Raw genomic sequence first — 27,550 nt, 5'->3', positions numbered from 1 at the left:
ATATGTACACGTATGATGCCAATACAAGATAGTTGTTCGGGAAAACCTAGAGTGTCACATTATCCCCAAGTTTTAAGAACTTTCATCCCGAAAGTTAAGGCAACCACTATCAAGCTAGTGAGATCGTTTCAACGGGATGTCACATCATCCCCCCGTTAGTTTGGAATTTCGTCCCGAAATTCGGTTGTAGCTTCAGTGCTGGGAGTTTCATTTGGGAACAACTGGGGATACTTGCGCTTCATCTGGTCTTCCCGCTCCCAGGTAAACTCTGGGCCACGTCGCGAGTTCCAACGAACTCGTACGAGAGGTATCTGGCTACGTTTGAGGGTTTTGATCTCTCGATCAGTGATCTCAACCGGTTCCTCGGTAAAGTGTAGCTGTTCGTCAATAGTGAGTTCCTTGAAAGGAATTATGAGTGTTTCATCTGACAGACACTTCTTCAGATTTGACACGTGGAAGACGTTGTGCACCGCACTCAGTTCTTCAGGCAGATTCAATCTATAAGCCACCTTATCAATCTTCTCGGTAATTTCGAATGGTCCGACATATTGCGGATTGAGCTTGCCCCGTTTACCAAAACGAACCACACCCTTCCAGGGTGAGACTTTAAGTAGAACCCGGTCACTGACCTGGAATTTTAGAGGTTTCCTGCGCTTATTAGCGTAGCTTTTCTGGCGGTCACGAGCTGCCGCCATGCGTTGCCTGATCTGGGCAATCTTTTCAACTCCATCCATGTTGAGGAGTTTTACCCCATTCACGTTGCCTCTTGTTCAACTCCTTTTGGTCCAAAATATGCTAGAGACTCTTGTAATCGGTGTAAATCGTGCACTTGGTACCGTACAAGTAATGTCTCCAAACCTTAAGTGCAAAAATGACTGTTTCGAGTTCCGAGTCATGTGTCGTGTAGTTCCTTTCGTGAATCTTAAGTTGTCGAGAAGCATAGGCGATAACTTTCTCGTGTTGCATCAACACGCACCCTAATCCCTGAATAGACGCGTCGCAGTAAATCACAAAATTGTCGGTACCTTCACGTAACGAGAGAATAGGAGCGCTACAAAGGTTATGCTTTAGTTTCTGAAAAACAGACTCTTGAGCATCATCCCACTTGTAATCAACACCCTTCTGTGTGAGAGTCATGAGGGGTTTAGCGATCTTCAAAAATCCCTTAATGAATCTGCGGTAGTACCCTGCCAATCCCAAGAGTTGGCGAACTTTGGTTGGGGTTTCAGGTGTAGGCCAATTCCTTATAGAGTCGATCTTAGCTGGATCGACGTGCATTCCGTCCGTATTGACTACGTGTCCAAGGAAATGGACTTCTCGAAGCCAGAAGTCACATTTCGAGAACTTGGCGTACAGTTGCTTATTGCGAAGGAGTTTGAGAATAAGACGCAGGTGTTGTCCAAGCTCTTCTTGACTTTTTCAATAGATCAGGATGTCGTCAATAAACTCAATCACGAATCCGTCGAGGTAAGGCTTGCACAGTCGGTTCATGAGATCCATGAAAATCGCAGGCGCGTTAGTCATTCCAAAGGGCATGACGAGGAACTCGTAATGACCTTAACGAGTTCTGAACGCAGTTTTGAAGATATCTTCGTCACGAACTCTCAGCTGATGATAACCTGATCGCAGGTCAATCGTAGAGTAGTAGCTTGATCCTTGCAACTGATCGAGTAGGTCGTCGATGCGTGGGAGTGGGTAACGGTTCTTGATGGTAACCTTATTCAGTTCATGGTAATCAACACACATACGGAATGTGCCGTCCTTCCTTTTTGACAAAGAGCACTGGGCTCCCCAGGGTGACGAACTAGGACGGATAAATATTTTGTCCAACAGTTCTTGTAGTTGCGTAGAAAGTTCCTTCAGTTCTGCAGGGGCTAATCGATAAGGCGCACGTGCTATAGGTGCCGCTCCGGGAGCTAGCTCGATTCGGAATTCGACCTGACGATGAGGAGGGAGTCCAGGTAGTCTTCAGGAAATACCTCGGGGCAATCGCGTACAACTGGAAAATCTTCGATCCTCTTTTCCTTTTCCTGTGTGTCGGCGACGAGTGCTAAGATAGCGGTGTGCCCCTTTCGTAAACACTTCTGGGCTTTTAAGAATGAGATGGTACATGTGACAGCTCCACTTTTGTCACCTTGAACGATAAGGGGTTTGCCAGAAGGGCGGTGAGTACGGATAACTTTCTCTTGGCAGAGGATTTCAGCTCGAGGCCTGGATAACCAATCCATACCAATGACGACGTCGAAGCTTCCGAGAATGATAGGGAAGAGGTCGATAGAAAAGGTCTGACTAGACAAAGTGAGTTTGAAGTTGTTGATAACATGTGAGGTCTCGATGTTTCTGCCATTAGCTAACTCGACGATATGCTTAGAACTTAATTACGTAGCGGGTGCTTAAGCTTCTCACTAATACGTAGGGATACATAACTAGCATCGGCTCCCGAATCAAACAATACAGAAACATAATGATCATCGAGTAGGAACTTACCCGCCACGACGTTGGGATAATTCCTGTTTTCTCCAGCTCCAATCACAAAAGCCCTTCCTCTTGCACCAATCCCAGCATTGTTGTTGTTTTGATCGTTGTTTCCAGCTCCCTGGTTGTTGTTGCGGTTCCGGTTCAGTTCAGGGCAATCCCTTCGCATGTGCCCCGTTGCTCCACATTTGTAGCATCCACGGTTGCTTCCTTGCTGCTGTTGTGGTTGTTGTTGATTTATCTGGGGACAATTCATCTTAATGTGCCCCTCAACTCCACACTGGAAACAGCCCCTGATGTTCCCTTGATGTTGTTGCTGCTGCGGTTGGTTCTGCCTTGCGGGATGAGGGCTCCTACAATCCTTGGCCTCATGCCCCACCTTATTACACCGCTGACACTTGTCCCTTGCACAGGGTCCATTGTGATGTCGGCCACACTTGTCACACTTGGGTCATTTTCTTTGGTAACCACCCGTTCGCGGGTCATGAGCTGCCGCCATGCGTTGCTTTTCTGGCGGTCACGAGCTGCCGCCATGCGTTGCCTGATCTGGGCAATCTTTTCAACTCCATCCACGTTGAGGAGTTTTACCCCATCCACGTTGCCTCTTGTTCAACTCCTTTTGGTCCAAAATATGAAATATCCTGCCATTTCATCTGGCAGTTGTAGTTGATAGGCTACAAGTCCTATTCTTCTAATAATCTCAAAAGGTCCAACATACCTGGGGCTCAACTTTCCCCTTTTGATGAATCTTGCCACTCCTTTCCAAGGAGAGACTTTCAATAACACTTTGTCTCCTACTTGAAATTCTAACGGCTTGCGTCTGTTATCTGCATAGCTCTTTTGTTGATCACGTGTTGCTTTCAGTCGTTCCTTGACTTGAACAATCTTGTCTGTCGTTTCTTGTACTATTTCTGGTCCAGATAATTGCTTTTCTCCAATTTCTGCCCAACAGACTGGCGTTCGAAACTTTCGTCCATAAAGCGCTTCAAATGGTGCAACATTGATACTGGTATGATAGCTGTTATTGTAAGAAAATTCTATCAATGGTAAGTGATCGTCCCAATTACCTCCGAAATCAATTACACAAGCTCTAAGCATATTTTCCATTGTCTGAATTGTCCTTTCGCTTTGTCCGTCTGTTTGAGGATGATAAGATGTGCTTAGATTCAACTTGGTTCCCATCGCCTTTTGGAAACTTGTCCAAAAATGAGAGGTAAAACGGCTATCTCTATCAGAAACAATTGACAAGGGAATTCCATGTAATGAAACTATTTCATTTACATACAGCTTAGCTAACTGTTCCATACTGAAAGTTTCCTTCATTGGTAGGAAATGAGCTGTCTTAGTTAGCCTATCTACAATCACCCAGATTGTATCATTACCTTTTCTGGTCTTTGGGATTTTGGTAACAAAATCCATTGTTATGAATTCCCATTTCCATACGGGCATTTCTAACTGCTGCAACATTCCTGAGGGCATTTCTAACAGAAAACTCTTGTATTGCACATGTTGAATAAAATATAATGACATATGTTAACATATACGGTCGTCAAGATTTCTATTTTAAAAATAAACTTTGGTGTACTATTCATTTATTATAACATTTTAGTTTCAAACGGGAGCCTATGATTCTTGATTTACCATAATTTCAATCACCGACCTCCAAAGTATACATCTACTCATAATACTTGGGATATAACTTTAAAATTATATAAAAAAACAAGTGTTTATCCTTATCTAAATATTTGTTTAAAATTATTTATAGAAAAAACAAATATTTATTCTTATCTAATTTTGTTTAAATTAATTGTTATTATTTAATATAAGAGAAGATAAATAGGAAGATAAGATGAGAAAGCATCATCAGAAAGTGACACGTGTCCAAAAGTGATTTTCATTTATTAGAGCATCCACAATAAGGAGCACAAAAAACATCTAAAAGCGTGACTAGTCACCCGCCACATCAGAAAAACACTCATTCTTTAAAAACACTCAAACCCACCCAATAAGGAATCTTAAAAACACCTAAAAACAATGTCATGTCATCAACACCTTTTACATTTACATTTTTTTAATTAGTCTATAGGGTGTGGATGTCATAATTGGGTCATGATTTGCCACATAGGCCCATTATTCATGCCCTATACCACCCCCTAATTAAATCACGGTGGTTCGCGTGAATTAAACCACGGCAACCACGTCCCCCTTTTTTCCATTATTCACGCAAACCCTAACCCCCAACATAAAGAAGAACAATCGCAGCAACAAATTCTTTTCCTTTGTTTGTGATAATCAAGTTTCACAAGAGAAGAATAGCAGATATTTTGTTCCACAGGTACTTGTTTTATATGATGTGTATTTTTAATTCACAATCGAAAATTAGATGATCGTAATCTGCACTGGTTCGATGCGTTGGTTCTCTTTTCTGATTATCATCATCCTCTTTTTAGTTTTTCTTTTAATTTGTTTAATTGGGGCGTTGATTTTGCTTTTGATATGTGTGTGCATACAAGTGACGAGTTGAAAAAAAAATTAATGAATAGCAGATATGTGTGTTTACTGTGCTTCTCTTTTAATATATTTCCGTATGTGTTCTAGGGTTCGCTAATTTCTGATTCAACACCTAACTTGTTGCAAAATTGCTTAAACTAATGTAAATTAATGGTAACTTGTATCGTATCCAGCTGTTTGCCGCATACGAGTTTAGTTAATTGTTATGGCGGTATATGGAATTGAATTCGTATTTGAGTTTTGAAGTTTCAACCACTCTGGTTTTGTAATGCGACATTGACCAATTTAGAAGCTAAATTGGTATCAGCTTTTGGATGTCTAATAAGTCGTGTTTTAGCTTCTGAGTTAATATGGATGTTTATAATTTATTTAGAAGCCAAGTTAATGCTTTAACTTTTAAGCACATTGATATCAGTTGATTAATGCCAATAGGTTAGTTGATTAAGCATAAGTTTCTTTCCTTATATATATATGACCCTGTTTCAGCTTAGAAAGTCATAGGGTTTGAATTTAGGGGTGTAAACGAGCCGGGCCGAGCCGAGCTCGACTGGGCTCGAGCTCGGCTCGTCATATTTTTATGAAGCTCGAACTCGAGCTCGGCTCGGTTCGAGCCTACTTATTTGAGATTGAGCTCGGCTCGCGAGTTTAAACCAAAGCTCGAGCTTGGGTCGAGCTATTTTAAAAACAACCTCAAACACACCGCCAGTTTTACCGCGGATGCGACATTATGGGAATAGTCGATTTCAAAAATGACTGGCCTCTTATTATTTAACCTAGTATACTACTTCAAGTAACAGAGAGTTATAGTCCCATGGTGAACACTAGTGTTGATTTAAGAGTAGATTTAAAGGGTGTTTGAGTTTAACATTCCTAAAAAAATTTGAGTTACTAAAAAAAGAAGAGTAAGAGAAATTTGGATGCCAATTTAGTTTTTGGTACATCTGGGAATTAAGGAACATCAATTGGTGGAACATGTTTTGGGACAATAAATTTAAGTAACTTTTTCATATCTGTAATCATAAGAGATTAGCTGCAAAAGGAAGCTCCATAAGCAAATGAACAATTTGAAGAGGGAAAAAGGGAAGGTGTGCTCCAAGAACCGTGATATATGGTTTAAAACTTGGCACATCATTTTTATATCCTTAAAGGCTCTATGGTTTAGGATAATATTCTCAAAAATATGACTACCTGCTGTAGAGTTAGTGGTTAGCATCTACTTTAGTTTAGTGGTTTTCCGGTCTCTATTTGTATGTGTATTTTTACTAAGTTATGTAAGGGTGATATTAATACAACTGGAGTTAGAAGGAATGCTATAACATTGACATCATTTGTTAAACACAGTGATTTTCTTAATTTTTCTTGTTGGTGCTTCTTTGTGTGCTTCTTTGTCCATTTATGCAGTTCTTTTTATGTGTTTCTCATTAACTTATAGTTAATACTACCATGGATCTAAGCAACCCGAACAACCCGCCACAAACCCCGTGGACGACACCCGTTGATCCGATGTTGAGCGTCTATTTGGGGTTCTACAACAAAAATGGCACAAAGTTGCAAACCCAGCACGAGCACTTGAACTCAAAACATTGAGATATTGTATGTATGCTTGTATCTTGCTGCATAACATGATTATCGAAGACGAAGGTAACGCCATATGTGAATATGATCCTAACGACATTCATGAGAATGCTGTACCAATTGATGAAGGGCAACAAGAATCTAACATGTGGGCGTTATACAACGAGACTACGCATAACCATCTTCGTTCGGATTTGATTGAACATGCTTGGCAATTTGGTCGGGTTAACGACAACGAGTAGTTTTTTTCTTAATTTATAATATGTAGTTTAAATTTGGATGTTATTTTTTTTTATTAATTTGAATGTTATGTGGTTTTATTACTAAAATTTATTTAATTTTATTTGTTGTTTATTTAAAATAAATAAAATACATTTCACACAAAAAAAGGGGTGGATAGTGGTTTGGGTCATGATCACACCCTTAGGATAGTGATTTTGAATGGTGAATTAGAGGGCGATGACATGGCGCTGACGTGGAGGATCATGATGGTCATGAGGGTCATGACCACAGACGATGACATGACGCTGACGTGGAGGATCATGGTGGTCATGAGGGTCATGACCACACCCTATAGCCTTATTACCCAAGACCCCCACCTGGCCCCACCACCTACACACTACCCCACCTTCTCTCATTTTTTTTAGTTCTTGCACAAATACATGCATAAAAAATGGATCCTACAAACATCAACCACAATAAGAAAAAATGAAAAACAAGTCAACGTGGGCATGGAAAAATGAGAAAAAATGGCTATTGGGGATGCTCTTAGGCTACATAGTGTGGTATAAAGCCCCTAGGGGCTTTATCACGTCACCACAGCGCCACGTCAACGCCACATCACATAGGGGGCTTTAAAGCCCCTTCCTTTAACTTGTATACAATTGTTTAAAGCCCCCATCATCATTACCTAATTATTTTTTTATTTATATTTTTTTATTTTTTTAATTTATATGCTACTAAATAATATACAAGAGTCTTATAATATTCTACAAAACCTTTTTAAAACCCCTTTAAAAAATACACCAAAAGGAAAAGCCTACTAAAAGAAAGACAAAACCTTTTTAAAATCCTTTTTTAAAAACCCTTTAAAAAATACACCAAGCAACTGTCTTCTCCCTCATACCTCTTCACACCTCACCACCTACATTCTCTCACAATCAGCCATGAAACCTGCAACTCAACCTTCTCTCACAATCAGCCAAGAAACCTCCAAAAAAAAAACGGTTATTCTGACCAACCTTCCCTCGATCTCCTCAATGTTGTGCGTTAGCACGATGGCGGAAGGGCTATAGCGCCCCCCCTCTTAACGACGATGGAATGGTGGTTGGCATCCCGGGGCGCTATAAAAGGTGAGGTGGCGGGGTGGCGCGATGCCACACCCTGTGGCCTTAGTATAGGAAGACATTACAATATATATTCAAAACCAACTTGTTCTAATTAATAATGGCAGATTTTAAAACATCAACTTTAGATAACGTAAAAGTTAATTTATATTTTTTCTGGTGAGTACCGGCTTAGTCTGTTTTCTAAGGTGGTGTTTTTTTTTAAAGATATGCGTAGGCTCTGTCTGCGCCGCGCAAACATTGTCATTTGCAGACTGTTTATTTTTCCGAAGACGTTTATTAAGAAACGTCTACGCGAGCTCTTCTTGGTGCAGATTTGGCCCAGCCACTTCTAAGATTTTCTAAGGTCTGCAGATGGTTAAACACCACTGTAACAACTCTCAAAACATCCCACAACAATCCGTAACAAAAAACCCCGAACACGTACCAACGAAAATCGAAAACGAAAGAGTTAAAAAAAATCATTGTCGTGTGACGCGACAAGACAGTCTTGAACTGTCGCGTGGCGCGACGACGCCTGATTCCCCAGGTGCCACGTGTTGCCATGTGGCAAGCCTACGTGGCTGACTAAGCACACCTAAGCCCTAGCCTGCTTCTTCGCGTGACGCGACCAGGCAATCCTAACCCGTCGCGTGGCGCGACAGAGGCCAGATTCCATCCGGATAAATATGACCTCTTCGCGTGTCGTGACGGGGATTTTTGAGTTTGTCGCGTGGCGCGACGAGGCCTGTTTTCAGCTATATGTAGAGCAGTTCAAGGGCTTTCAAACTGCACAAACGAATTCGAAAAATTCAAACTCTATAACCTTCGTTTCTCAAAACTCTCAAATCCCTGTTACAATTCCTGTGTACGAAACATTGATCACTAAAATGATGTCCGATTGATCTGAAACCCTAGCAACGAAAAACCGAAGTTCTGCCTGAATAAGGTGAGACTTTACACGTTGCGGTTTTGATCTTGTGATTATCGTTGAAGTTTGATTTGGTTTCTTACACTAATACGTGTTACATTTGTGTATCTAGGAATTAGAGCTTATAACCAGGAGGTTGCCAATATAGCAATGTGAGTCATTCTCTTTTGTCAAATGCTTTCAAAACCCTAAATGTTTTCCAATTATTACTTATATTACAGTGATTAAGTCTTTGTATTCTTACTGGAAAACTACTGCTGGTATGTGGGGTTTTGTATACATTACTTGCTATACTTTGCTATTTGGACAATGAGTTAGCCAAATAGTGATATGGCCACAGTCACAGGAAGTGCCGAGTGACAAATGTCATCGAGTAATTCTTTGCTATTGGACAATGAGATAGCCAATAGTGATGTTGTAAGATATAAATAAATGTAAAAACCCTAATGTTGTAATTATAAGGAATATGTTTTCATACAAATGAATGAACTCACCAGTATTTTCTGCTGATCAAATATTTTTAAATGCGTTTCAGGTGATTTACTGTGAAGAGAAGAAAAAGTGTTACGAGGCACCCAAGCTTAAACAAGTGGTTATGTCACTTGAATAAAACGTGTTTTGTAATCTAGGGTTTATCCATATGAGAACCTTTTATGTAAATATGAGTTTTATCCAACAATTTTATGAAATGAAAATTTCGGTGTTTGAAAACTCTGATATTTTTTCCTTACACCCGGTCCTGCTAAAATTTTCCGTTGCAATAAATTTTAATAAACACAGGTACCACTTGTGCTGTTCATGGCTCTCGTCCAGGGTAGGGTTGGGGGTTGTGACAACCACCACCCACCACCACCGTCCATCACCACCACCATCCACCACCACCCACCGTACCACCCACCACCACCAGTTTACTTTAGAAGTCTACATACGTTAAAAAAACAAACATGTTTCTTCTTGCAGACTGCAGAGGTTTGGTCCACTTCTTCTTCTAAAGATGTCTGCAGATGTGGTCCGCAGACTGCAGACATTTTACCTCTTAAAAAACATACAACACCGAAATAAATTATATCCGTAATTTAGTTCTAAAAGAGCTAACGAACGAAAGTTATAAGATGAAAATAAAACTATTGGGTTAAAGGTCTATATTATTTAAAATGTAAGTGATTAATTTGAAACCTTAAAAAAATATTGGGTAAGCTGGATTACCCCTGCACCTATAGTCAATGACCAAACCGAAGTCTAGGGTAGCTCAACTAAAGAACCATGAGTCCGCCCTTTTGAACGGTGGAATATTACATGTAATTTTTTTGAACGGTCTCCCGAGCATTCTCGAGGCATCCACTGGACCAAACAGAATACTCCGAGAGTAACCCAAGTCCACCACCAATTCTAGGGAAACCCGATCACCCTCCCGCCTGTAGACACGACGGTGAAATTACCTATAAAACCCGTAATTCTGCACCAAGTGAGAGTTAGAACCTGCATCTCCCAAGAAAAATACAAGCCTTCCACCATTGATCTAGAAATCATTGGCGGAATATTACATGTAATGAAAAAGATAGTCCGGTCATCCTCGAAAAAGAGGACTAGATAGTATAATAATAGCAATCAATCACGTCCACTGTATTTAAAAAACCCGGTAAACATAATAGCATGGTCCGGTAAGGATAATTTCCTATGATAAGCTCCTGTTTAAGCACACTTGAATAACATAATGACGTCCTGAGAAGATAACGACGTTAGCGATACACCATTTCAACGCTCGATTCAATGTTGTTAATTCGCATCAGCAGTAACGAACGTATAAAACTTTGATCGTTCTGCTTCGCGTATATTGAAACTAATAGTAGCTTTGTGTTTTCCTATCTACAATTCAAAATTTCTTATTTAAATATATGTTAAACATATGATGATATCATGTTTGATGTGCAATCACAGGAAATTCATAACCTTGATTAGAGACTCTGTATATTTATAAGTTATCACATGCATGGTTTGAAACCTACTTTCAAATCCATTCACGTTAACCAAACACTTGTAAAACAAAATAATAAAGTGAGTGGAAACTGAAAAAGATATATGTTTTACACTCAGTTGGAGAGACAAACAAAAAAAGGGATGGGGGATAAACAAAAATAGAAAATGAATACCCCCCATTATAGAACAAATCTAGACATGATTACAACAATGAATGAGTGTGTTTTTAATGTACAAAATCACATATGTAGTACCTAAACAGCAGAAAGGGTGGTGGCCCATTTCCCGAGCTCATAGGGATCGGCGTAATAATATAGTTTAACACGGTTAGATAACGAGAGGCCTGTAGCCAACGGGCCTTGGAAGTCAGAAGAATCGTCTAGATCTGCAGGATCATCTGCAAATGAAGCAACGTCTCCAAGTAGTCTAAATGAGACACGGCGAGCGGTCACTGGTCTAGGAAAATCGAAGTACATGGCCGTCCCAGCCCTCACCTCCGGTAACCGGTATTCTGCAACTACCACCATTTTCCCATTGTCCTGAAAAAAAAAACAAAAATGGCATCATTAAATAGTAACTAGTGGGATCACCGCGCTTCGCAGCGAGCTTTTGGTTGGCATCGATACTCGGTATAGTAACTATAGCAACTGAAAAAAAATATGCTCAAAATGATATCGACACATGTTTTACATCATTGAAAACCCCAAAAAACGAATATTATAGGTATCGATTTGGTTCCTCACGCTAAAGAGCAAAAAAATACACTATATTTAACTTGTTCGAATAAACTTTTTATCGAAACACAGATAAAAATAAGCGCGTCGCAACAGTAATTTCGAGATTCTATTAAATCTATCTACTATAATAAAAGAAACCAAGTTTTGGACACGTGTCATTCATTAAAACCATCTATTTTTATAGATAATTAATATCAATTAAAAGATAATAATACAATTAAATTTAATATAAATTTAAACAATTCATATAGGAGATGATATATATAATATTTTAAAATAGAGTAAATTACAAAAATCGTCCTTCATGTATGTCACTTATTGCAAACTGTGTCATTTGTCTTCAATAATTACAGAAAACGTACTCGATGTTTGCAAACCCTTACAAGTTATGTTCTTTAGCTCTAACTCAGTTAATTTAAATGATTTATTTATTTTATTAAACTAAAATAGTTAAGGGTAGGAACTATTTCAAAAATGTTTAAAAGTTGTTTATTGGTTCTATTTACTCAACCCGTACAATACACGAGGTTCTTAAAGATATAACTTTTTTATTATTTAATATATAAAATTACATTTATTCAACCAATGTAATAAACGAGATTTTTAAATATATATTGTTTTATTATTTGGTATATAAAATTGCATTTATTCAACCCGTGTAATAAACGAGATTTTTAAAGATATTTTTTTTATTATTTGGTATATAAAATTGCATTTATTCAACCCGTGTAATACACGGGGTTCTAACCTAGTGTTATTTTATATTACAAAAATAATGAAAGCATAAATGGCGTCACTTTATAAAAAAATTTACCGATTTAGATTTGATGCGATATCAATACCTTTTTTCTTAGTTCTACCCTTCGTCTTTCTTCTTATTGCTTTCTACTTATTGCTGGTATTAGTGTTTTAAGTCTTAATTGTTATTTGTTAGTGTTAAATGTTTGTTTTAAGTCTTAATTGTTAGTAATCTTAAGTCTTAATTAGTTCCTACTTTGCTACAATTGTTAGTGTTTTGCAAGTTGCAAAAGGTTAATTTGTTAATGGTAGGAGAGTTTACTGAATTGTTAGTTTAAATTGCTATAGATATAAGGATAAATTACATTTTTCGTCCTTTATGTTTGTAGGTGGTTGCAATGGATAGCCTTTAACTTCAATAATTACAGTCACAATCCTTTATTTGGAAAACACGTTACACATTTCGTCCTTTATCACTAACCAGGTTAAAATTTTCAGTTATGTCTATCCATTTAAGGGTATTCTGGTCATTTAATGCTTTTATTTAAAACATTAATTAATAAATAAAACAAAAAAATATTATATAACACACATCATCCCCCAAGCCTACCCTGCCTCAGCTATTTCTTTCCCCTCTTTTTCTCTCTCTCTCCAACCCACCATAAACAATCATCTCCAGCATCTCTGAAACCACCTACTACCACCGTCATCGTTGTGAGTCTCCGACGAATCACCGCCGTCACAACCGGTACCACCGTCATCGTTGTGAGTCTCCGACAAATCACCGCCGTCACCGTTTGATTTCTGGATCTCAAAACGATGTGAGATGATGAAGATGAAGATTCCATGTGAAATGAAGTTGTATCTTCTTTCTGGATCTGGAAGTAGTCGATTCATAGTGGAAGCATCAGTTTTGGTTTGAAACCTATGAAGTATAAACCCTAGATGGAGCTGATTTGGGGGGATTTGGTTTGCAAGCTTTTTAATGTAAATCCTTATCTAAATTTGGGGAACCAGTTGTAGTGGATTAGAATCCTATATAAGAACCAGAATAATGATATGTATGTTTTATTAATTAATTTGGTAAACAAGGAAATTCAAGCCAAGATTCACTTGCGGGTTCATTCAGGTAAGCTTTGGGGATGATAAGTGCATGGATTAGCGACATCGACATCGGAAGAAGAAAGTTTCAGTTGTTGCACGCATCGGGATCGGGTTTTGACAAATTCCAGTGAGTTCGCGTTTTGATTTGTGAACCGAGTGGCATGAGTTTGTTGATCTTTGTGATTCGCATTATTTACAGGTAGTTATGACGGTTTTGGTTGCAAAGATGGTGGTGGTTGTTGCGAAGTTGGTGGTTATGCCTGTGGTTGTCGGAGGGTTGGGGTGGTGGGATGGTGGTTGTGGAGGAAATGGATGACTAGATTTGATCAGTCGGTGGTGTTGGTTGAACTTACGAAGAGAATATGTTATAAATATACATATATTAATTAATTGACCAAATTACCCTCAGGGGTAATGCACATGATTAGAGTTAACTGAAAATTTTAACCTGGTTAGTGATAAAGGACGAAATGTGTAATGTGTTTTTCAAATAAAGGATTGTGACTGTAATTATTGAAGTTAAAGGCTATCCATTGCAACCCGCTACAAACATAAAGGACGAAAAGTGTAATTTATCCTAGATATAAAGTCTGCATGATATCCCACCGCGATAACCGATATCTCAAATATCAGTCCTTGACCAATATCCGATTTTTTACTGCATTAACTGCTTAAGAAGTTAAGAGTAATAGTAATAATAACTAGCTAGCTAGATTAACAAGAATTAATGAAATACCACTGTATGTGCCTATATGAGGGGTGTAACCGAGCCGAGTCGAGCTCTGCTCATTAATAATTTTTCAAGCTCGAGGTCAGGTTGGACTTGGCAAGTTCATTATATATTAAATATTTAAGTATTCTTTTATAAACATGTGTAAATATTTATTTAAATAATTTTTATCATATAAAATAAAAAAAAATAGTATATTTATCTAAATGATATGCTCATTTAGGTCCGTGAGCATAGTCAAGCTCGGTGTATAAAGCTCAAGCTTGATCTCGTTTATTAAATGAACTCCAACGTAGGCTCGAGCTCGTCTAAGCTCAGCTCATTTCAAGCCGGTCTAGAGTGGCTCACGAGAGGCTCAGCTCGTTTACACCCCGATATACAATGTATAGCAAGATGTTTGAGATGTTTGTGGTTACAGAAAGTACCTGTAAAACAGATACTTGAAGGTAAAGAACTGCTGTAGATATAAATTTATCTTCCCAAACAACCGATGATGACGGTGAATGGGTAACTCGAGGTCTTATTGCATTAAACCCGTCAAGCCGGAACCCTGCCAGCATTGGTGAAGCTGGAGATAGGTATTGTTCCAACACGAGCCCATCAGCAATCAACCTCTCGGCCTCAATCGGTACCTTGAATCGGTTGAGCGGTGGAGCTCTCTCCAACCAGCTTTTTACGCTACTTTGGTACGAGGTTTGTGTTGGTATCTCTAATTTCACTGGACTTCCAACTACAACGATTCTCTTTGCATGGAGGCACGGATCACTATCTATAGACACACTCCGGGAGAACGGGTTTTCATCCAGTGATAGAAGATCAAAACCGCTATCGAAATTTAAAGAAGAGGTTGAACCGGTTTTCTGGATACTTAGTTTGATCCAGATTATACGACAACAAACGGGTTTTGGAAATGAAAAGTTGATGTGTCGTGGACTCGTGCCACCGGGCTTTTCAGGCCCACTAAGCTCAGGAGATGATGTGATGAGTGATCCAACGTCCCATTTTCCCATTATTCTTCGTTCTTCATTGTCTATCTTATTGCTTGCCCATATTTGCACCTGCATGGTAAAAGTAGAAATCAAAATGAATCTCCACTATCTTGTAACTCGTGGGTTACCACCCGCGCTCCGAGGCAGGTTAGAAACGTACATAAATATAAGAAAATCATGACGGGACATTTTACGTAACGATAAAAAAAACCACGTCGCGACGGTGTATTCGAAAGCCACCAAAAAGTTAGTCATCGTATATCAAAGCAAAGTTATTCTAACAAACTTACACCAAAACGTATATAAAGATAAAAACGACGGCCGCATATTGCAGCGGGTCGGTTTAAACTTAGATAAAAAAAAGCACATCGCAATGGTGTATTTAGAGATGAGCGTTAGGCGGTTAAAAAACGTGTAAAACAACTGGTCTGTTTAAAAACGTTACGAAAAATAACTTGCGTGGAGCGTTACGAACGAAACCGTTAAAAAATAAAAATTCACCTCAACGTGATAACTTTATTAAAGTTCAGGGGTTGTAGTGTAAATCGGTTAAAGAAAAAAAACAACTTTATTAAAGTTCAGGGGCCGCAGTGTAAGTTGGTTAAAAAAATAAAATATAACTTTGTTAAAGTTGAGGGCACAAATGTTAAACTTATTATAGATGAAGGGCAGAAGGGGTGTAAATGAAAATTGTCCACTAAAAGACAAAAAAGTACTATTGTTAAGTACCCATAAATGTTATTATAATAATAATGATTATTCATGAGATGAACTGAAACATTGCAAAAACAAACTGTAAATGAACGGATCTAGTCGCCTCATGGATCAAAACAGGTTCGGGCCAAATGGGCTGTTTCAACAAAGGTCAATTTGGTTTGGGTAAAAATGGGTTCCGACTAATACGGGCTTGTCTTGAGGATTTTGATAACTTTATGGACATTAAGTTTATCATAACAAATATAACTATACGGCATAAATTTACTTACAGTAGGAGAATCAGACATAGAATAGCCACATGGACTAAGAACAAGGATAACACTTGAGACATTGGAAAGATTGCCAAGAACGATAGCAAACTCAGCACGCGAGGTCTTAGGAGGAGCTTTCCAGTATGACGATTCTTGTGATACAGTATCCAAAGGTGCAAGCAACGACAAGACTGGTGCTGAACCGGGTGCAGATTCAATCTAGCAAAAGTAAAGAATGCAAGAAACATTTAAGAATTTAGTACACACACACACACTATATATATATATATATATATATAGAAAAAGTATATCGTACATTACGGCTTAACGTACTTCATGTACAACAACCTACGTGATTTGTTCTATAACATGCGTGATTAATGTTTTCAATATGCGTGATTATTGTGTTTCAACATGCGTGATTTTGGGTTATTGAGTTATAACGTGCGTGATTTTAAAATGAACGTGCGTAATTACCAGTCGTACATGATGTACGTTAAGCCGTAATGTACGTTAACCTTCCTCTATATATATATATATATATATATATATATATATATATATGTATGTATGTATATAAGATCACTTGCAGCTATACTCCTCTTTAAAGATATACAATCAAATGGAGTAGCAGAAGCAGAGTTGTTTTAAGCTAACAAAACTCAGGGGTTTACACATTATTTCATCCCTAAAGACAAAACGATGCGTTGATCATAGAACGCCCATATTAAGTAATCAAGTTTTAAGTAGGTGTGTTCAAGGTCGGGTTCGGATAGTTATGACAAAAATTCTGAGCCACCCGCTAACTGCGCCTTCGCAAAATGACAAATCAAACAGAACAGATTTGATGGGGCAGCCGGATAGATGGTCTGAACTGGTTTTTTAAATTCTTTTTCCAAAAGTGTTGGTTAGTATTAAAATTTAAAAAAATAAATAAATAAAATGGTGCATGATTAAACCGTCATACACACACATAACTACATATTCCAAAAATAAAAACTGTGTATAATAATAGAAGTAAAACAGCTGAATCCAAGTTTCAAACCAAACCAAATGGTTAAACCGTCAAACTGAACCGGGGACTAAAACGTTCGGCTCTCGAACCGGTCAAACCAGCCGACTTGCTTTGGTCTGGTCCGTCTGGATGGTTCGATCGTTTTCAACGAATTTAAACACCCCTAGTTTTAAGCAGGTGATTATCTCTAAATTAAATTAGCATGAACTTGTGTGTGAGACGGAAATAGAATAAATAATTAATGGAAAGAGATACCGAGTGCAGGATGCTGCCAAACGGGAATTCAGCTAACGATTGCTGTCCTTTGAGTAAGTTATGTCGAATGGCATTAGGTCCATTTCTGTCAGACTTGATTGTCGTTCTTCTGGAAAGATAATCTCTTCCTACAACTTGGTCCAACGCTTTATAAGCAGCAACGTCAGACCTGCTACTTCTTCGTTGGCTAACTAAAACCCTAACATAGTCGACGATCAGTGCATCAAGAACATTATCATGACAGCACAGCTTACAAATAACCCCATCCGTACTCACAGACCTACTTAAAGAATCACCAGTATAACTTCCAAGAAGAACTACAGCCCCTCTACCCCCACAGCAAGCTCTGCAAGCCTTACGTCGACACTCTGAGCACGAGTACATGGATGCCGAGGAAGAAGATGTCACGGGTTCAGCACGAACCTGACACGGTCCCCCACAACAACCCTCGCCAATTTTATTTATATTCCAAAAATCAATATCTATATCATCATCGAGATAAGTAGAATCCAGACCAATAGCTCCAACAGTTTTATCTTCTAATGAAATGTGACCGGCAAGTGCAAGTGCATTGGCAGCCTTGCATAATGAAGTCACGTAAGTTTCCTCAAGCAGCATGTTGGGATTTATAGTGGCTGGATCAATGCCGATAGATAATAAAGCTCTATCACGTTCAGCAGCAGATAGATTTAGACCAAGACGTTCAATTTCTAGCTTCATCGCGTCTACAAAGCTCAACTTTTTAGCCTGCATAAATCCATTGACATTGCATCTTTAGAACTTAAGAAAACAACTTGTATCTATTTTGTCTATGAAATGAAACTGCAGTGCAGTCATACAAAGGAGGTTATGGTATAACAAGATTTGCAACTAGTCTAATCTAACAATCAGTCAATCAATATCTACATTGTCAATGACTAGATGTGTAGAAAAAGAGGGTTGAAATGTAATTCTTCCAATCTCATAACTGAAAGCTATCGAAACCTAAATTGCGCAAGAGTGTACCAACAAAAAAACACAGAAAAAGTTAGTGTGCGTCATATTTATGCAAAAAAAATATATATATATTCTTCTCAGAATCTCTTTATTGTGTTTAGTTGTCCCTCCGCTCTTATTTTATTAAAAAAAAAAAGAAGTTAACGCTTTCCACAGCCTCTATTGTTGAAATAGTGACAATATTTCACATGAGAAGTATGAAATATGGGGGTATTGAAGAAATCTATAAGAATGTGACAAATGAATATGCATATCATGTTTTATTTGGGAAAAAGTAATCAAGCTACACACAGATGCAATGCAGTTAATGATGGAAATGTGTGATCTAGTGCAGGATGATAATTCGTCACAATTATGTGAATGTGTAAGATGTGACTATGTGATTAAGTTAATGAATATGCATATCATGTTTTTCATATGCCCCTAAAACCGTATTCTGAACCTAAGCATGACCTAAATCTATTCCAGCCTGTGCCGGACAAAACTATGCAATAGCAAAAGCATATAACGGAAAAAGCATACCATACGTGAGGCAGTCAACCTCTTAAAACAACTTATATACTGCTGAGGACTACTTTCAGTTGGCTCTTTATCTTGTACAGAAACCTTAGGAGGAGAATCAATTGCTTCATCAGTTACATTATCATGAAACGGGTTGAGAAACGGATCATGGAAAGCAGTTTCCGGCACTGGTTGTGAAATGGGTCCCGATATAAAATCATTGCCTGATAAGAGGTCCACCCAGTTGCTGCTGGTATTTTCAGATTTTGCAGGGGGCAATACATCATCAAAAGCAAAAGGATTGCTGTTTATATCAGATGAAAAAGGATCGCTGTTGATATCAGATGCGAAAAGTTCGGTATCTTTGTTGATTTTATTGATATGATCCCATAACTTCATGCCAGGTCCTTCAGAAGTGAAAAGATCTCCCCACGGAAGAGAGATACCAAGTATCTCTACCTGTTAAATAAACCAGTAAAGAGCAACAGATAGAAAATTAGAAAACTTACATTAACCACCACTGTAATAATAAACTTCTAACCCGGAGGTGGCGGGTTCGAGTCTTGCTCGTTCCCAATGCCCCTACGGTAGCGGATTTACCCCCAGACTCAGGCTTACTGGGTGGCGGTCTGCGAGGTGGGATCACCTCAGCGGTTGGGAGGACCGTGGAATATCCCCCCCCCCCCCCCCCCCCAAGAATCAATGAAAAGCAAGGTGACAATTAGATACAGCACTTGAGCAAATCTTGGAGGTCTCCTACTTCATTTTGCTCTAAAACACATATAAGCATCACTCAATCTAATATTGGCCACAGAGATTTTTTTTTGCCAATGAGGAAAAGGAAGTCTGGATATTTGCATGGATGAGCGATCGGTACCGAGTATCAAAAATACCGGTACCGAAGCGTACCGTACCAACTGAATTTCGGTAACCTTTTTTGACGTTTTTTGGGTTACCTTGAATACCGTACTGTACCGAGCACTTTCGGTGCCAGTATCCGTATTCCGTACTTTCGGTACCGGTACGGTTCGGTACCGAGCTCATTCCTAATCATTTGTTCGCCGGAATTATGGTCAAGTGTTGTCATTACACACGGATGGCATGCTATTTGGAAACAGCAATTCAACTGACCCGCCATTTACAGTTCATCTATGCAGATCCATTACAAGAACATCTATCATATCAATAACTCGTGTGCTATTTTTGCAGCCAAATTATATGACCCTACCAGCATTAACATCATGTCACACCTAAATTGCTAACATAACAGTATGGTATAGGTGGCAGACTGGCAGAGGAAGTAAACCACTGAATCTCGAGAGAAGCTATGTAGTTACTGATAACTATTTTGTAACCAGATGATGCTTGATTAAAATAAGAAAATACACACAAACTTATGGAACTAACAAAATTGACATTAGTGGTAAAGCTATGCAGTTAATATCGGTGATATATCCGTTATCTGTCCCCATGTAAAATATCAACCAATATTATTGGCGATATTTCCGATATTTGACCGATGTATCACCGATATTCCCAATATCAGTACATTTCTTCTTAGTTCTACCATTCGTCTTTCTTCTTATTGCTGCTACTAGTGTTTTAAGTCTTAATTGTTAAATGTTGGTGTTTTAAATCTTAATAAGTTCCTACTTGCTACAATTGTTAGTGTTTTGCAAGTTGCAAAAGGTTAATTTGTTAATGGTAGGAGAGTATACTGAATTGTTAGTGTTAATTGCTCTCTATATATAAATTCTGCATGATATTAAAATTACCGTTATCCCACCACGATAACCTATATTTCAAATATCGGTCCTTGACCTATATCCGATATTTTACCGCATTAACTGCTTAGTGGTAAAGTAGTAGTATTAATTTGACTGTACCTCCCCGAGTGTGATTGGGGTTTTGGATGACACGGCAGGATAGAAGGTAAGAACAACCACACGAGTAAGGAAGTCTAGCTCGCCTTCTAGTTCTTCGAAATCATACAAAAGTGGAAGGTTGGTTGTATCTTGGGCATGTAGGCGTGCACCAGCTCCTGTCACAGCCATATCCTCAGCACTACTAGGTCCCGGTATGGGTATTGCTATGTTCGTACCATTTGCACACTGAGGAATAGATGCTCCCTGTAAACAAAGAAAAACCTTGTTAAACTTATCTAGTTAAACTAAAACCAGAATAGTGCCTAAGGTAACCAATGGAGAGTGACTTTTTACCAAGTTAAATGATATACATATTAGAACAGCTCAAATCTTATCCACAGTTATTAGGTTTCTGTCTAAAATGGGACCCATGGGTATATGTTAGCAACTGCTCAGCACTGCATTCATTTATTTATAATTGGTATGACCTATTATGTAAGAATGATTCCTTCTAACAGCATCTATCCTCCTGTAACAACGTGTCGACCCACTTCGGCTTCACAATGACCCATGACTCTTTTACAGTCGATCAAGCTCGACCAAGCTTTTGTTCTTTTTGCTTTTTTTGTAGCATGATTAATAGTTCTGACTTCAATATAAAAATGCACACGTTGAGGATCTTACAAGTTACAAACATTTGTGGGCTAAAGCAACGTCTGGCACATGACTTTGGTCTGATCTACCAATGACAGATGTGCTGAATAGATCAGACAACAATCACGTATCATCAGTCTCTCTTCATTTTTGAAGTTCGCTTGCTTATGGACTACGTATATGTGTGATTCCTGAATAGTTGGGTGTCCAAAACATCCTTAGTGATTAGATAGACCAAACAACCAAGAGATGCAACCACAAGAATTAAGGCTGATTGCAGTTCTTGGAGCAAAGAATATAATCACTCTTGTGGGGTGGAGAATGGAGATGTTAGTTAAAACTAGCATTGTGATGAAAGATGGGACCAAAAATGACTGCAATTAAAACTCTTTAGCTATCTCTATATAGAAAAATACCAACATATGCCTTTATATATGTTTTATTCTTTCACCAGTTAGAGAAGAAAAGAAAGTGTGGCTGCTAATTTAACACGTCAAGTGCAGGAAAAGATTAATCAGACCTCGACAACAAGTTTAAGCCTGTCAAGATCACGTCCGGTTCTCACATCAACTCTGGATGGAAACGTTGAACTATCTGCACCATGTGAAATTGTGAGAAGAACCTGACAAACATGACAGGGCTCGCCAAGATGTATAAAGAGTTCCATTACATCTGCTGCCTGTGGCGAAACCTGTACAACAGAAAAACTGGATGATAATATTTCATTATTGTAATTAGCAATTAAGAGAAGGTCCATGTTTTAAGCCTTAGAAAACTGAAACATATTATGGTTACCCAGATGAGGTCTTTTTGCTTAAAGCTAAGAAGACTGCTTCCATCATCAGGACTCGGCATAACGCTAGCAACCGGCTTAAGAAGGCAACCAAATGGTCTGCTGGTCACCTATCAGGAAAAAAGTAAGAGATGAGTTGATGCTTGATTGCAGCTTTCAGAACAACATGAATAAGACTCGTATGTTTCTTCTTTCTTGAAATGCTACACTGAAGCCACTGAACATGTAAATACACATAACTTAAATAATATTTTTTTAAGATGAGATGCACCAGAAACACTGTCGTATAGCATCTTAAGAGTTCTGTTCTTAATTACAGAATGATTTGCAAAATTTTAGTTTAGGTAAAGTCAATTGTGGTTGCACCAAAAATAGCAGCAAACTGCATACTTCAATACAAGGACAAAAGTAGAACAAAATGAGAGTTATAACTCATAAAAAAGTCAAGGCAATGGGACAATTTGAAAACCATGGAACATTAAGGGTTTGATTCTACTTCTGAAATTTAAGATAATCGACTTAAAGAATAATTATGTGTAAACGTTGCTATGCATGGACTAATATTACTTCCTACAAGGTAAAGGCAAAAAATATGTGCAGTATTAATTTGCACAGGTAAAAGCGATAAATGGGTAGACTATAATACAAAAAGATAATATGATCAAGAGGTGTATAACACATAAACACAGGGTAGTTTCAAATTTTAAATGCATGATCCTGCAAGGTATTATTTGTGGAAGCCCTATACCAAACACCAGAGATAGGTTCCTACAAGCAGCTACTTCTACATTAAAGGCCCCAGATTCTAAAATACCAACATGTTTTTATTAATATATATATATATAACTAAAAATAGCCATTTTATTAACAAAAAAGCCAATGGGAATATCCACAATACAAAGCATGAATGAGTTATCTATATCCATGTAAATGTTAATCTGAACTAAGCACACAACACATTGGGGCATAAACTAGTTACTTATAAAGTGAGCTTCATTATGTTATGACTTATGACTCAGTTATTTACTAATATACTAACCCTAAAGAGTTGTAATATACATGTATATCTTCAAACTTCTCTCAAAGTCTATGCTAGTTATAAGCCCCTCGTGACTTCTTTCAGTGGTGTATTAGGAAAAAAACAAATAAAAACAATACATCACAAGCAGTTACATACATGTAAGGGATGAACTGGAAGTGATGGAAGATGCTTGAAAAGCCGTATACCAAGGAACATCTCTAACTGCTTCTGACGAGAGCTATCAACAAGTGTGTTTTTATATCTTCTCTGCAACGATATTTTCAGATTTTGTGCCACAGAAAACTGCTTAGATTTTCCTGCTTCCTCCCTAAATATACTAAGAACCTGACTATGCATTGCTTTAGATCCAGTGTAAAGCGTTGCATGAATATCACCAGCTAGTAGAAAAAGATCAGCCAGTATACATACTGGTGACAAAACCGTCGACCTTTTAAACTCCTCAAACGACATGTCAAAACGCTTCCAAGATTTATCAGGACACGGATGATTCCACGTCGTAGTCCTGGTATTGTGATCGATATAATACGATTTTCCCGTTACAGCGTCGGATCTTTTTTCCCAACCCGGTGGCAACGGGGCAGTATATCCACCATAATTTTTAGCAGATTGATAATCGATAGCCAAATCACTATCAAGAGATATTCCAAGACGTCTACACTGCTCTGTGAAAACTTGAAGTGCACCAAAATAACTAGCAGCATTCGTCCGATCCAAAGAATCGGCACAGTTGAAACGAATGACTCCGTTTTGATGTAAGCGTAAGCAAAACGCACCAACAAGGTCATCGTTGTAAATCACTTCACCTTGACAATCCTTCATGCTCTGACGAGAAGGTAAATAATCTCCTTCTGTAATGCCTATGGATATTGTCGGTGCTTTTAGGAGGTACCACAGTCCTTCGATGGTTCGTTGTTCACCCTTTAACTTAGTACTGGCATGCCAATCGTAATTTATTAAATGAACTCTAGTATTAGGAAGTTTTCCGGTTGATTTAACGTGGTTTATAGATTCCTCAAAGTGCTGAACTAGAATGCATTCTGACTTCCCTTCTCCACTTCGTAGCAGATTAATCAACACAATTGGAACTACGGGACTTTTCTTTTGATTTGTACCAACTATGGTTATATTTCTTTTATCGTATCTCTTGGTCAATCTTTGATAGTACTGCGCACTTCCTTTATATGGATCGCGGTCTGAAACGTATATTTCTGCTTCTGCAGCGGTGATCTTTAGTTCTGCACCCCACCACATAGGAATAGTGCCTCGTCTCCATATATAGGTATTGAAAGGAACACTTTGGCTAGGCTTTTTTGGAACCCATACAATTTGCTCACATTCAACTTCATTGCCTGCTCAGCAAAAACGTCAATTAAAATTAAGATCAAATGAATTATAAACCATCAACAGCTTGATATGTAAACCTCCTAACAAGATAAAATATAACTGTTCTAACAATTATTTACCCCTTTTAGATATTTCAAGAGAATAACCCATAAAAGTACACTCATTTTGTTACTGTCATAACTATTATAATAACATAAGTTTTATAACTGCATATGACACAAACTAACTGTAAAAGAACCAAAAAATAGCAGGTAAATGTTTGGGGTCAACCTAACCTAACACAAACCAAATATAACACTTTACCAAAACCGACCGCTTTCCAGTTTTGCCAACTCCAACTATAAGTATAGGTTTACACTCATGTGCTTTAAACACGAAATTTTCATTTATTATTCTAGGTTGTTCCAGATCATTAAACTATTGCAAGGAACTAAACATGGATTAGATCTACAATCTATCCCATTCCACAAAGAATTAGGAGATACAAGATTGAACTTTTGACACTTGATTTGATTATAAATAAGTTCAAATTCACTATTGTGCACAATCACAACAGCAGATGATGGGTATGTTTGGCAAAAGTGGCTGGTGGCTGAAAGCTGGTAGCTGGTGGCTGTAGCTTTTTAGATATATTTAGGTGTTTGGCTGGAGTTTTTAATAAAATATATAAAATGACTAAAATGGACATAACTAAAAAAACATAACTAAAAAGTTCATTATCTTTAGAGGTTAAAATAGTCATTTTTTCCCTAAAAGCTTGTAGCTCCTTCTAAACGCTACTGGTAGGAGTGTTCAACCAAAAGCTTCAAGCTCCTAACCTAAAAGCTTCAAGCTCCTTCAACCAAACAAGGCTTTTTATTGAGTAGGAGCTTTTTCTTAAAATCTTAAAGCTAGAAGCTCCTAAAACCTCCATGCCAAACATACCCGATGACTATCTAGTACAACTCTTTTAGAAAGTTGGGCTACAGAACTATATTGAGAAGAAGAATCGACCTACAACTCACATTAGAAAACAACTCATATTGCAAAAGCTCAAACACTCATGAGTAAAAATATGTGTCAATGAAGTAATAAATAAAATACATCCACAGAATTTCACAAGATAAATATATTTATAATACAGAACATAAACAGTATGGGCTTAGAATATGGATTTAAACCTGTGCTGTAACATGAATTTATGCCCCTTGCTAAGTATCGTGTGCCCGGATGAAGCCTGCTTCGACGAGCTATTAGAGCAACAATGCCTTCTTGCGGACCCAAGCTTCCAAAACATCGACATTCTGCAAAACCCTGTTTAATTGACATAGATCATGTTAACTCAAATCTAAAATTAGATTCTTATTAACAAGGTTATATAGCCAATTGCGATTGGAATAGAAGTAATAATATCTTTATAAACAGGGTCGAACTGATGAAGATGAAGTACGAAGGTATAAAGCAAGGATCAATACCTGCAGTAAAACAACACAGTGCTGCTCTAGGCCAACTCTTTTGAAGGAATTTGAGAACCATCCATTCCAAACAAATTCCTCATCGGGGTTTCTTACAGAAGTGTGACTTGGAAAGGGACGAGTTATATCCCTTGTTTCACAAAAGAAGTATTTTCCATCTATATCAAGTTCAGCCAGTTCTTGAATGTTCTTTATTTCTCCTTTCCCCTGAGGTTGAGGATTTTGAAGTGAAACTTTGACCAATTCGCTCTCACTAACAGTGTAGACACAACCATCGCCAGGCAAATTCGGAATGCTAGGAGTCAACTTTGTTGCAACAAGAAGCAAACCGGAGCTCCCAAGCACTGCATAACCTAATATAGCTTTCGCATAAATTATACTCTTACAAACCGCCCTTGAACCGTTTGTGATGTAGTTTAATGCCTCATCTTGGAAGTTGAAAACATCATAACCTAGCTTACGCTCGTGTCTAAGATATCCGGTTGTTGGGTCGATATAAATGACCTGAGTGTCGTTCCTAGAAGACAAACTAACAACTATGTATACCTCACTAGAATCAAGTGTAAGAACAACAACAGATGTAGCCCTCGGTCTACCAACTGCAATAAGTGTCCAACAAAATCAAGAATGAGAATCCATAAGTATGCATTAATATAAGCATGATTGATCAATGACGGAAAACTCCATAAATCTACAAAATCTTCAAAAAGTTTCAAGGAGCTAACCAGGCGATTCCATGATCTCACGATGAACCTGCCTTTGTACGACAGGAATAATGAAAGTGTAGCTTGTTATTAAACCAGATCTGAAACATATATACAAAAAATTAAACCAGTGCGACCTAATTGCTAATTACATGACGATTTAATTGAAGAATCTGGAAACAATGATGTAATCGTAACTACATATTATGAAAGTTAAAGGGCACAAAATACTAGTTGATGTGATGAAGTGATTGAAGAAAACAGTGCGTATAGTTTGAAGGATTGTGAGATCAATCGATGAGAGCTAACCGGATAAACAGAGGACGATTGATTGATCGGAAAATCAATGGAGCGCCGCCGTGCCGGAAATTACAACAGATCGTCGGCGAGGTGTCAACTGTCAGAGAGGAAGCGATCCAAATGAAACCGAAGAGGAGTCCTTTTTTGTTTAATAATGTTTATCATAGCTTTATGTCACGATCCGCCTAAATACAGAATTTTTTTCGCGAGTTCCGGAAGATTCCAGAACACTAAAGAAGCGTCTACGGCTGCCGGAAGTTTCCGGAACAGCCTACAAGTTGCTGGAACATCTTGGCGCCATCGGAAGACTCTAGATCAGCCAAGAATTCTCTAGAAACACCTTGAAAACACTTGATATTTTGCAAGAAGGCTCTAGAAATCAACTTATAAATATCCAAGATATTATGTAAAGAATTATCTAGATGGAGAATAATCTAGAACTAGGAAGGACTAGTATAAATAGGATGATGGGGTCTCATTTGGAGATCACCCAACAATATCACAAGTAAACACACTTGTACTTGTAAACACACTCTTGTAAATCTTCTTGTAATCAATACAAAGTTG

The 27,550-nt window shown here is 38.1% G+C and overlaps 1 protein-coding gene and 1 long non-coding RNA gene across 2 annotated transcripts; one reads left to right on the top strand and one right to left on the bottom strand.

Annotated features, from left to right (window-relative positions):
- Nucleotides 1-4,634: 4,634 nt before the first annotated feature.
- On the top strand, nucleotides 4,635-6,904 carry LOC110936663. The gene is made up of 2 exons (XR_002590183.2): nucleotides 4,635-4,810; nucleotides 6,419-6,904. It is a non-coding gene; the product is annotated as an uncharacterized LOC110936663 (long non-coding RNA).
- Nucleotides 6,905-10,855: 3,951 nt separating this feature from the next.
- Nucleotides 10,856-27,195, bottom strand: LOC110936664 (probable phosphoinositide phosphatase SAC9). The gene is made up of 13 exons (XM_022179078.2): nucleotides 26,993-27,195; nucleotides 26,705-26,784; nucleotides 25,980-26,578; nucleotides 25,686-25,818; nucleotides 23,317-24,530; nucleotides 22,142-22,249; nucleotides 21,867-22,037; nucleotides 20,714-20,956; nucleotides 18,849-19,286; nucleotides 17,331-18,077; nucleotides 16,079-16,279; nucleotides 14,529-15,161; nucleotides 10,856-11,333 (listed from the first exon to the last, which is right to left on the bottom strand). Exons 2-13 carry the CDS (start codon nucleotides 26,715-26,717, stop codon nucleotides 11,049-11,051), a joined length of 4,785 nt encoding a protein of 1,594 aa, XP_022034770.1. The 5' UTR covers nucleotides 26,718-26,784; nucleotides 26,993-27,195; the 3' UTR covers nucleotides 10,856-11,048.
- Nucleotides 27,196-27,550: the final 355 nt, after the last annotated feature.

The sequence above is a fragment of the Helianthus annuus genome, chromosome 4 (assembly GCF_002127325.2).
Source record: "Helianthus annuus cultivar XRQ/B chromosome 4, HanXRQr2.0-SUNRISE, whole genome shotgun sequence".
Taxonomy (NCBI): domain Eukaryota; kingdom Viridiplantae; phylum Streptophyta; class Magnoliopsida; order Asterales; family Asteraceae; genus Helianthus; species Helianthus annuus.
This window is presented reverse-complemented; position numbering and strand designations above follow the sequence as displayed.